The sequence below is a fragment of the Cynoglossus semilaevis genome, chromosome 1 (assembly GCF_000523025.1).
Source record: "Cynoglossus semilaevis isolate Cse_v1.0 chromosome 1, Cse_v1.0, whole genome shotgun sequence".
NCBI classification, from domain to species: Eukaryota; Metazoa; Chordata; class Actinopteri; order Pleuronectiformes; family Cynoglossidae; genus Cynoglossus; species Cynoglossus semilaevis.
The window spans coordinates 34479301-34491967 of NC_024307.1; the positions used below are offsets into that span (position 1 = coordinate 34479301).

Genomic DNA, 12667 nt, shown 5'->3' on the forward strand with positions numbered 1-12667 from the left:
TTTTCAGAGTTTGAAACATTGTTTTGACATATTTTATATGATTGTGTTCTCAGGTTTTTCTATTGTCGTGTTGACTGTATAGTAAATGAGGCAGCTACCTCAGTACACTCCAGAGTTTAAAATAAATAAATAAATAAAAAACTAAGCCATGGATTCTTAAAGAAGCTATGATTTGAAATACACTTTTTGTTTTATTTAAAAGACAAATGATAAAATATCGGTATCGGTATCGGCGATACCAGCCCAAATTTTACTCGGTATCGGATCGGAAAGGAAATTGGTGGTATCGAACATCACTACTTTTTACTAGGTATTTCAATCTGTAAAAAAATAGTATTAAAGACAGATGTACCGTACTTTATTGATCTAATGCTGCGAAATAGGAAATAGAATATCCTAGTAAGTAGAAGTAAGCTTCACGAAGGCAGTAGAAAAATAGTAGTGTTAGATTTTAGTGCTATAAAGGTGTTGAAAATAAGTATTAATGGAGGAAAAAATAGAATAAGTAAGAGACGTAAAACAAGAATACTGAAGGCAGTAAAAAAAAATGTTATGAAGGGAGTAGAAATAAGTAGTACTGAAGGCATTAAATGAACTGTGTTCTACTTGTGATTCAGCAGCAGAGTCCGGTGGAGCAGCGGTACAAGGAACTGTTGACGCTCAGAGACGAGTACCTGAAGAAGCTCGAGGAGCTGCAAATGTCCGATTCCTCCCTCTCCTCTCATTTGGTGAATAGCTCCTCCACCAACTCCTCCTCCACCGCCTCCTCGACACCATCGCAGCATTATACACACCTACAAACTCCATTCTAAGGACTCGTGAACAACTCTCTAACTTTCTTGACTTGCACTTTTACCCACGTATGCAGGGAATCAATTAACATTGTGCTAACTGTGGCTGATAACTGATGAAGATAAGATTGGATACAATTTTTAACCCGGAAGTGCAGTGGTGGGTAGTGATTTATGCAAAAAAAAAAAGCAAAAAAAAAAAAAAATCTCACAGTTACAGCCTTGTCACCGTAAGTCTCTCTTTACAGATATCCCTCCGAACAGTGAAGCCTTAAAGACATTTGGTGGTTTTCAGAGTAAGGGCTGCAACCCATGGGCAGGGTTGTGCTTCGTTGTTTGCACAGGCCAGAACAGGAAGCTAAACTGTTGGGGCGTCACGTTCAGAAAAACAGACGGTGATGTTCAGGCAGCAGGTGTAATAGGAAAATGACGCAACACTGTCAATGTCCTTTACTAGTGTTTGTTTACTTTTAAAATTGATCTCAGCGTCTTTGTGGTCTGCAACGCTAGCTTTCGAAAAATATGGAAATATTGAATTTGGAAAAATAACCCCAGCCAAATATCCACTTTTAAACTCTGAGAAATACGATAGGCTACTGTTGAAAAAAAGAAAAGTAGTCTGAACCCACAGTTTCAGGTCTTTTTTTTTGAGAGAAAACGTGATGTCATTTTTCTCACCAACGAATCCATTTTGAAAAATAAAAGAGACAAAAATAATGGCAGGGTTGACCCCGAATGACACGGCATTGCCCCAAAATCTTTATCCGACAGCTTCTTAGCGGTGATGAGCATAGTGCCGCGTTCTTGAGAAAAGTCTAGACGAGCCAATTTGAGCTTCGTGTTGTACGCAGGATAGTCCGCCGTGTGTAGCTAGCCGTCGTGTTGTACGCAGGATAGTCCGCCGTGCGTGCTAGCGTGTGTTTGCGAGAGTAGAGAGCCGAACATTTTCACCTTAACCCTTCCCAAACTTAGTGTCGACGTCATGGATATGTAGTGTTGTGTGCCGTAGCGATTGTAACTAAAACAATCAGAATTTGGAAAGAGCTCAGTGCGACCAAGTCGGGGCCCAGCCCCCTACTTTGAAAGCCATTGAACTTAACCGAGATGACACTTAGAATAAAATACACTTTTGAGAAATGGTGCTTTTGAGAAAAGGATGTGTGACAGAGATGGTCATCTTGCAATAGTTTCTGCCCCTTAGGGGGGGGGCCCTGCCCTCTATGTTGGGAACCACTGATCTATCGTACGGCAGGCAAGGAACCTTCGTAATCTAAGGTCACTTAACCGAAGGCTCACTTTAATAACGTTGTGTGCCTTTGTGAGTGATATTCTTTTATGTCGTTACGCAGACGCTGTCGCTTTTACTTCGCTTGATACTTCATTTTTGGAGGTATTTTTTTTTTCTCTCACCCGAGACACCAAAGTCCATACCAAAAATGTTCCCTGAACGACCTGTACAAGTTGTAAATAAGCTACTGCTGTTATGCAAGGACAGTGATGAGTGAGACGTTTTTGTCACGACCGTAGCCTTTCACAGAGAAATCCAATCACAAAAAAAAAGTCCTGTTTTAAAAAAACAAACAAAACAGAAACACACTCAGAGCTTTAACAATACATCTGTTTATTTGCTCTTGATACTGCAGTGTGTGTTATCAATTGGAATGTAATAATCTCTGTGTGTGTGTGTGTGTGTGTGGGAAGGGTGTATTTTTACTTATTATAGTGATATTTGTATAGGTTTTTTTTTGTTTTTGAAATAGTTGCTGCTTACATCAAATTTCCTTACACATTATATATTTATTTTACCAAGCCCTTTTTTGTAATTTTAGTCAGAACTGCTCACTACAGTTGTTCTGCAGTCTGCAGTCTGTTGTTCTGGAGCCTAAATGATAAAAAAAAAAAAAAAGTAATCAGTATGTTTAAACAAATCAAACAATTGACAAATCTGACGCTGGAACAGAATTCCAAAGATAAGAGACAGGAAGAAAACCTGACCTGATTATTTTTCATTTTGTATCGACGGTGACATACAGAGTTCTTTTTGGTTTTTTTTTTGGAGGGTGAAACATTTTAGAAACACATCTCATAAGAGCAAGACCTGCAGCTGTAAGGAGACCCTCAAATATTCTGAAAACTTTTTCCGGGGATTCTTGACTTTAAGTCAGAATTCTGTACCTTCAGGGCAATGTAACTTAATTTCCCGCTAAGTCAGAACATCAGCACTTATGTCAATTTTCACCTACGGCCAAGACATCGGTGGCATCTTACAAGAGGAGGCTTAACAGTCCAAGCTACATAGAGGAACTCTTGAAAGGAGACCATTTAGTCAAGATCCCAGATACAAGCAGCCGAACTGAGCTTTCTCCGCAGAGCAACAGGGATAGGAACTCAAAGTAGAGCCGCTATACATCGAGAGGAGTCAGCCGAGGTGGCTTGAGGCATTTACGTTAACCCAGAGATTGGCCAATCAAAGTGACGACATATTCGTATGAATAAATTCACCGTAGATGGTGACGTAACTACGAAACGCCGTAAAGTTGAGAACGTCATCAAACGAGGTCCCCCCTGTACTTTCGTTTTATACGGCTTGGAATATTTGAACTGACTCCCTGAATTCAGACTCCAGAGCATTTCTTCATCCCATATGCGATCCAAATGATTTCACATTTTTACCTTACGATTCTAATGGTCAGGTTATTTTCACCCGTTTGTAGAAAGAAACAGACTGACGTTTTCAGTGTAAAGTAAAACTTTTCGTCTCATCTTCACTCCGCAGCTGTTTTAAATCAGGTTGTTTGCAGTGTTGTTTTTGGAAAAAACCAAAACATCCAAGACCTGGTTTTTGTATTCACACCTCCACCTGTGTGTGGCACTATTGTTACATCCCATAATACCCTGGCCACGACAGCTAACCAGAGAACACACACACACACACCGTGTGGCGCTGCTATGATGCTATAGTAGAAGTACATGTCCTGCTGGTACCACCAGTATTTGATGGTACTCACTTGCTTTCAACTTTGAGGGATAAGGGATTGTAATACCCAGTCCTGCAGGCCATTACTGTACAGCAGAGCTTCTCAACCCCCGGGCTGTGGACCTGTATACTTAGCTCCAGATCATTTGTTTTTTGGACCTCACAGGGAAAAAAAAAAAAAAAAAAGTATTTTGATTTTATTAATTATCAGCCGTTTTCAAAGTTACAGGACCACCCACTTACACCTTTCGTGCCTCTTAACGCATCAGGACACTTGTCTTAGTCATCTGATACAGCCCAAAAAAAAGTTTCTAAATGGGACTTTTTACACTATTACACCTCTAGTTGTAGTTTGTGCACTTAAAATTTATTTGTATTTTTTTTTTTTTTTTTTTTTAATTTGGCTGTTTTGTTTTTTTTTGCCACATCTTTGATGTTAGACTTCCCTCGGCCATGTTTTTTAAACTTCCTGGCCTGACAGTTTGGCGTACTATGGTCATCCCCAATTTTTTCTTGTTAAAGTCACAAATGAATCATTTCATTTTTGGCCACATTTTATCAAAGTGCTAAAATGTGGCCCTTCACTAATACAAGTTTAATGCCCTGCCTCAGAGAGTAAGTATGTTAATATACAATATTGATATATATTATTGGTGTGGCTATATATATATATATATGTATACATGTATGTGTGTATATATACATATGTATACATGTATCTGTGTGTGTATACATATATATACATATATATACATATATATTTATATATTTATATATTTCACCTTGAATATATAGGGTGAAATATTTTTACTTAAGTTGCTAAGTAGCAGAATTGAAATTACTCCGTGATCTCAAGTATTTTGTGAGGCAATGTTTAGACTGAAAAAAAAAAGTTGATTGAACTACATACAGTCAGGTGTGAAAACACTGTCAAGACTAGAGGTCAAGGTCAGCACCGCTTGTCTGCATGCCACCGTCTGGGCCAGTATGAGTGCTCCATGTATGGCTAACGTTTGCGGTGAACTGAAACTAAATTACTGTATAGCACATTTTTCACCCAATATGGCAGGATGAAATTTACCACATCTTACCACAAGGGGGCAGTGTTGCTGAGGTTTGGAATTTTCACCCTGCATCTCAGCTTACACCATGTGACTCATTGACTGGGATGTCAAAGCAAGAAGATAAAAAAAAACAAATATAGATTAAAACAAATCGATAATTATGCAGGTGACATTTGTTAATTTTGGCAAAAAAAAAAAAAATTGATGGAAAAATATACATTTACATTTGAACGTTTACTTCCTCTGTCAAAGTAAACAAAACAGAACAGATTGACACCCAGAAAAGTTAATGGTGCTCCTTAAACTGTGTGGCTTTATTTCCACAAAGTACAGTTCAGCGCTCCCTATTGGGGGGCCAGCCCCATTACCTTGGAATTCATTCAAATACACTTTGAGTTTTCTTAGTGGCGTGTTGCGGTATATTCCAGCCTGGAAAGACTGAATCCTGATAACACATAAAAACATTTTTTTTTTTTTGTGAAAGATTGTTTTGCAGAAAAAAAGACCACATCCATTTTTTATATATACAGTCAAGTATATTTTCAAAGTGACAATCAAGAGTCAGACTTACCTCAAGCTTTTTATAACGTGCAGGAAAAACAGAAGCCGAGCTTGTGATGCCGCCCTTCAGTCTCTCACTTTCAATACACCAGTGCATCACACACACACACACAAAAAAAATGTCGGGTCAAGGTTTCAAGATATTTTTTATTCTAATAAATTATTCTATTCTAAAAATATAATAAAATAATCAATAACATAGTGTCTACTTGGATATTTTTAAACTAGTTTTGTAAAGTGTTTTTATAATCGAGAATGCATGTCCATTTTATTTTGTTAATTTTTTTTTTTTGTTTTTTTTTTTTTTGTTCATGGCTTAGATTGGTGTGGGCAAACTTTTTGACTCACGGGCCACAATTGGTCCTACAATTTGACGGGGTGCTGAGTCAGGAGGCGAACTAAGATGAATGACATGTAAAAATTGTGCATAAAGACTAAAGATGCTAAAAGGCTTTTAACATTTTCTTCGCCATCTATTGGGAAAACGTGGGTATCGCAGGGAGAAGGCAAAAGTATAATGATAATATAAACAAATTATATAATTTGGAAAGGTATGGTGATCCGGATTAGGAAGCTGAACGGGCCACATCTGGCCCCCGGGCCTTAGTTTGCCCATGCCTGGCTTATATAAAAGAAGGCTAAAAAGAAACGAACGAAAAATGTGTTTGTCTATAAGGGACTTTTTTTATTTAAAGATTGTAGAGAAAAGCGAAAGAGACACAGTTTGAGTGACAGGGAAATATTAAAAAGTGTTTTTTTTTTGTGGACCTTTTTTCTTGCTACTATTTAAAAGATAATTTTGGACTTAGAGAAGAAAACAGCAATAAAACACCACAAAACACTGCCGGGCTTCACCTTTTTTTGATGTGTCCTTGTCGTCCTGCACGTCTCCCAAGCTTTTCCCGGTCCATGATCCATCAATCCAAAAAAAAAAAAAAAAAAAATCAACAGTTGACTTTTCAAAAATGCAGAATTCATAAAAATACACAAAAGCAAGTATCGGAGGAAAACAGAGATAAACGACAGAGAGCAAAAAGCGGAGAAAATATTTTGTATGTATAACTATGATGACCTCAAAACCTATTTTACTGTCTCAAGCTATGTAGTTGTAAAATGAATTAATTATTTTGTGTGATGTAAAATCTAATTTCGAAAAACAGGAAAGTATTGTTAGTCCGTAGCCCGAAGATGTTTGGCTGTAGATTTTCTTTTCTTTGCTAGGGCAACGTTTGGCTCAGTTCTGGTTGAACCAAGAGGAAAAGCAGACGGCTCTGGACACAGCTAATATATACGTATATATATATAGTAATACTGCTCTCTTGTACTTTTTTTTTTTAGGAACTGTCATCGTAGACGCGTTCCGTACTGTAAAACAAACATTTTCATTTCTGACTCTGAGGTAGAATGCTCATTGTAATTAGACAACTTGTTTGAATTCATTCATGTGTAATTCATGTGTTCCTTTATCTCGGCAACATTTCCCAAAAGGGTGCAGTTGTAGAACATTTCAAATGTTCCTTTAAAAATCTGTCTTTATCTTTCAAAGAGTATACCACGTGCCTATTGTTCTCTAACTTTTACTTAATAAATTAATTTAAGTGGACCACTGCTGTTTTTTTTTGTGTTGTGACGTGAAAAAAGTTGTATGGAGCCATCTCTATTTTTTGTACACTCACTAAGCTCACTCTTAATGTCGGTCAGTGTAGTTACTTTAATAATTACTTTACTTAGTTTACTTAATATCAGGGCCGAGAATTTCGACCAACCCATATTATCGGCCCGATATTAAGTAACAAAAACTCACCCCCAACACGTATGACACTAAGGCCGTACAAATCCGACAGGACATTTCTACCTATAGGATTTACATATTTATAGTTTAACACGCAGCATACAAATAAATTCTGTCAGATTTGCACCTATTTGTGTTTGAGTAATTACTGTATCTCCCATAATGCCGTGGCTTATATTACAATTTTACCAAATTTGAGTGTGAAAAATATCCAAATGGGCTCTAAAACTGTCAGACAAGTTGTGTGTGCAGAGCAAAAAGAAAAAAAAAAATCTGCATATCCTCAATTGAATTGTCAAGTTATATACACTATATGACCAAAAGTATTGGTAGGAGTCCTAATGAATGAGCAATTGCTCTTAATAAATAAGTCTTTCAGTTGATTTGAGGATAGGGAATACATGCGGTGACTCTATTTATTCATAAAATACTGTGAATATTTTTATTTTCACTATAATCACCCGTGTATGTTTTTACTCAAGTAACAAAAAGAACACACTGTATGATGTACATACAAACGACATGTACAGTGAAGCGGCATCAATGAGGTACTTAGGTTTTTTTTAATTTTTTTTTTTTTTTTTTTAATAACAAAGCAGATGCCAGTCATGTCAAACTGAAAACAGCACAGGAGTATGTGTGGTTCTAAGTGCCTGTTCAAGTACGCACTTAATAAACAGAAATGGAAACCGATGCTACCATCCTAAAGGACAGGCAACTGAATACAACTGTTACAAAATAACACATTTCTTTAGGGTTCAAAAAAAAAAAAAAAAAAACTTGAGTAAAGAGGGCAAAGTATTCCGGTTCACAAACACAAGACACGGAACGAGTGTCAAATTACACGGTGCAGATAGTTAAACACTAAAGTATACTAGAGTTGCAGTATCTCAACAATATTCACGGCCCACTTCAGTTACGGTGCAATGCTTAGTGAAGGTTTCACTTTGATCCAGAGGCGTGGTCTTCATCATCGGGCGGACAGGCCACAAAATCGGCCAACATGGAGGCCATGGCTTCATCGTCCAGCTGTGGGGCAGACCAAAGAACTTGATTTAATTCTCAATATAATTCTACAGTCTTCATCTTTCGGCACAAGTAGAGTTTGCATAAAAGGTATAAATGACCTGGTGGCTTTTTGATTTTCAATTTAACCCTCATTGATACTTAGAGAGTCCTTAGAGATCTGATGTCAAGAAAATCAAAGTCAAATTTAATTTAATTGATCTGAAAAATGTATTTACTGCAAATACTTTGTTCGTTCGTTACAGCCAAATAAATACAGTGGAACCTTGATTTTCGAACAATTCAGTTTACGTACAGAATTTGTAACCAAAAATATATTGTCGTACCATAACTTGGTTGCCAAACAAACCAACAATATTAGGCTACGGATAGTGATGATTTGTGAGAAGGCAAAGGGAACATTGCGCAATCACAACTCTTCAGCACCAGTAAGGATGAATGAAATTGCCTTTCCTTTTTATAGCTTTATTCAGATGTTTATCTTTTTTGTTAGATCTAATAATTTTCATTGGTTTCGTGTATGAACTTGTTCACAAAATACGGTTGAAAAAGTTTGAATAATCAATCATCCGGGGTGCAGGAACGGAGGAATCCATTTTACATCGATTCCTATGGTGGAAAATTGTTTCAGTTTTCCCAACTTATCGGTTCACGAACGGCCTACATGAATAATTAAGTTCGAAAACTGAGGTTCCGTGCTACTGTTGAATGCAATTCCGCTAGGTGGCAGCAAATAGCCACACAACTAAAACAAAAATCTCAGCTCTAGGAAATCTTTTTGTTTGTCTCAACTTCATCTTTAAGGTTTTCCATTCAGATCCATCAGGAAATAAGTGAGGAAGTATTATGTGAGGAAATACTCGTTATTGAACCAAATAAACCTCCAGATGCACAGTCAGTTTACGGCTCCATACTACTTTAACTTTATTTACTGATTTAAAAGGTGCTATATACTATATATATATGTATATATACATATATATACATATATATATGTATATATATGTATATATGTATATGTATATATGTGTATATATATATATGTGTATATATATATATATATATACATGTATATATACATATATATATGTATATATATGTATATATATGTATATATATGTATATATATGTATATATATGTATATATATGTATATATATGTATATATGTATATGTATATATGTGTATATATATGTGTGTGTATATATATATGTGTATATGTATGTATGTATATATGTGTATATATATATATGTGTATATATATATATATATATACATGTATATATACATATATATATGTATATATATGTATATATGTATATGTATATATGTGTATATATATATATGTATATGTGTATATATATATGTATATATGTGTATATGTGTATATATATGTATATATGTATATGTATATATATATGTATATGTATATATATATGTATATATATATGTATATGTATATATATATGTATATATATGTATATATACATATATATACATATATATACATATATATATACACATATATACACACATATATACACATATATATATACATATATATATACATATATACATATATACATACATATATATATACATATATATATACATATACATACATATATATACATATATATATACATATATATATACATATACATACATATATATACATATATATATACATATACATACATATATATACATATATATATACATATATACATATACATATATACATATACATATATACATATATATACACATATACATATATATGAGTGAGTGATGTGTTGAATGTGTGTTTTGGTCGTGGGGGGATAGATATTTATTTGCACCACAAGTTATGAGTTGAGTGATATTCGGTCATTTTTGTGTGACCTGTGTACCTTCTTTTTCTCCGGGCTTCTTTCCTCCTCATCGTCTCTCTCTACTGTGTCTATCTTCCTCTTCAGCCCTTTGCTCTCGTCTCCATTAGCCTCTATTCCTCCCCCTCCGGTCTCCTGCTGCTCTGTGTCCACAGTGTCTCGTTTCCCCTCCATTCCCATTTCTTCAGGATTTGAAAAGGCTGAGGATTTGGTCTGAGTGTCTGCCGAGTTAGAATCTTCCTTATCATCAGCATCATTGTCATCTGGGGCAGAGGCGGCGGTGGCGGCGGCAGCAGCAGCATGTTGACTCTGATGACTGCTCAGTTCCATCTCAGCCAATTTGACTTCCTTTGTTTCAAGCCTTAAGGCCTGCTGATAACAAGACACAAAATAAGGACAACAGAAGACAAGGGAGACAGAATGGAACAGATGGAAGAAAATAAATAAGTACCTTCTGAAAGTGGGAAATTGTCCTTGTTTTTTTTTTTCCCATTCCATATACAGTGGTATCAAGATACAAGTTGAATCCGTTCTACAACAGCGCTCATATGTCGATCCACTCGTATCTCGATCAAATTTTCCCCATTAAAAATAACTCCAGAAATATACTATTAGTTAATTAAATGAACCCCCCCCCCATCTAAACATCAAAAACATAGAAACATACATTTTATATAATTGTTATAAGAAGCGGGTAAAATATTTTATTTATTTATTTTTGTTTTATTAAACAATAAAAAAGTTAAACTCTTCAGAGAGAGTACTTAAGTCGACAACGAACAAAGACAGAGGCAGGCGCCTGACCTGGGATCAGGTGGAAAGTGTGGATACAAGCAAAACCGTGAATTAACCAGTATGCACGTGATTTTTCCCAGTACTCGTAACTCGATATTTCCTCATATCCCCGAGGAAAATCTTGCAAAAGTTGCTTACTCGTAACTCAAAAAAGAAAAACAAAAATCGGATTTCGGGCAGCTTGTATCTCTAGGTACCACTGTATATCAGAAAAAAACCTAGAAGCATTTAAAATTTTCCTTTTGACATAAGTGAATGGAGAGACGTAATCTCTTTCTTAGTCTACTGTATAAATGATTTCTCCAACCTAGCTAGTTACAATTCCTGATCATGTTAGCCAATTTTCTTATCAGATTTAAAATCTCAATGTTGTAACAGTCCTGCAAAATTCGTCGTATAATTTGACACGGGGGGGGGGTTCAGGATCAGATAGATGGAGCGTTGTAAAAGTCATGCATAAAGACTAAAATGCTTTTATCATTTTCTACGCCATCTATTGGGGAAAACGTGGGCATTGCATTTTTTTTTTTTTTCCCATTCCATATACAGTGGTATCAAGATACAAGTTGAATCCGTTCTACAACAGCGCTCATATGTCGATCCACTCGTATCTCGATCAAATTTTCCCCATTAAAAATAACTCCAGAAATATACTATTAGTTAATTAAATGAACCCCCCCCCCATCTAAACATCAAAAACATAGAAACATACATTTTATATAATTGTTATAAGAAGCGGGTAAAATATTTTATTTATTTATTTTTGTTTTATTAAACAATAAAAAAGTTAAACTCTTCAGAGAGAGTACTTAAGTCGACAACGAACAAAGACAGAGGCAGGCGCCTGACCTGGGATCAGGTGGAAAGTGTGGATACAAGCAAAACCGTGAATTAACCAGTATGCACGTGATTTTTCCCAGTACTCGTAACTCGATATTTCCTCATATCCCCGAGGAAAATCTTGCAAAAGTTGCTTACTCGTAACTCAAAAAAGAAAAACAAAAATCGGATTTCGGGCAGCTTGTATCTCTAGGTACCACTGTATATCAGAAAAAAACCTAGAAGCATTTAAAATTTTCCTTTTGACATAAGTGAATGGAGAGACGTAATCTCTTTCTTAGTCTACTGTATAAATGATTTCTCCAACCTAGCTAGTTACAATTCCTGATCATGTTAGCCAATTTTCTTATCAGATTTAAAATCTCAATGTTGTAACAGTCCTGCAAAATTCGTCGTATAATTTGACACGGGGGGGGGGTTCAGGATCAGATAGATGGAGCGTTGTAAAAGTCATGCATAAAGACTAAAATGCTTTTATCATTTTCTACGCCATCTATTGGGGAAAACGTGGGCATTGCAGGGAAAAGGCAGAGGTATAATCACAATACAAACCAATTATATAATTTGGACAAGTTTGGCGGGCTGGATTACAAAGCCGAGTGGGCCGCATCTGCCCCCCCGGGGCCTTAGTTTGTCTATGCCTGGTCAACATCATGATACCGCTAATCATTGGTTGGTTTTAGTTTCGTTTTTTTTTTTTTTTTCAAGTCTGGTGACGGTGGCATCTGTCAATCAAATGATGGCTAAAAATATTTTTAAAAAAATCGAAAAAAATGTCTTGAAGACTAACTGTGGTACCTGTTGGTTTTGATGGGTGGCGCACTCTTCTGTGGAAGCTGGCTCATTCTCACTGGCTCCTTGCTCCCACGGCCCCATCGCTTCCTGCAACACCTCTCCTCCTCCTCCTCCTCTGGCGTCTGCCTCTTTTATGTTGTCTTCCATCAACTCCCG

At 36.0% G+C, this 12667-nt stretch overlaps 2 protein-coding genes across 3 annotated transcripts in view; one reads left to right on the plus strand and one right to left on the minus strand.

Annotated features, from left to right (window-relative positions):
• Positions 1-1400, plus strand: part of mtm1 (myotubularin 1) — a 16655-nt gene extending 15255 nt beyond the window's left edge. The window contains exon 12 of one of the 2 annotated variants that reach the window (XM_025058628.1): positions 621-1400. In XM_025058628.1, coding sequence (XP_024914396.1) covers positions 621-812 — 192 coding nt within the window. In that variant the 3' untranslated portion in view covers positions 813-1400. Of the gene's footprint in view, positions 1-617 lie in introns of both variants that reach the window. The other variant, XM_025058601.1, reaches the window with a different exon arrangement.
• A 6336-nt stretch (positions 1401-7736) lies between these two features.
• The window catches only part of pelp1 (proline, glutamate and leucine rich protein 1), a 22886-nt gene continuing 17955 nt past the window's right edge, over positions 7737-12667 (minus strand). The window contains exons 18-20 of the mRNA XM_025062362.1: positions 12515-12661; positions 10103-10453; positions 7737-8214 (exon numbers count right to left, since the gene is read on the minus strand). Coding sequence (XP_024918130.1) covers positions 8128-8214; positions 10103-10453; positions 12515-12661 — 585 coding nt within the window. The 3' untranslated portion in view covers positions 7737-8127. The remainder of the gene's footprint in view (positions 8215-10102; positions 10454-12514; positions 12662-12667) is intronic.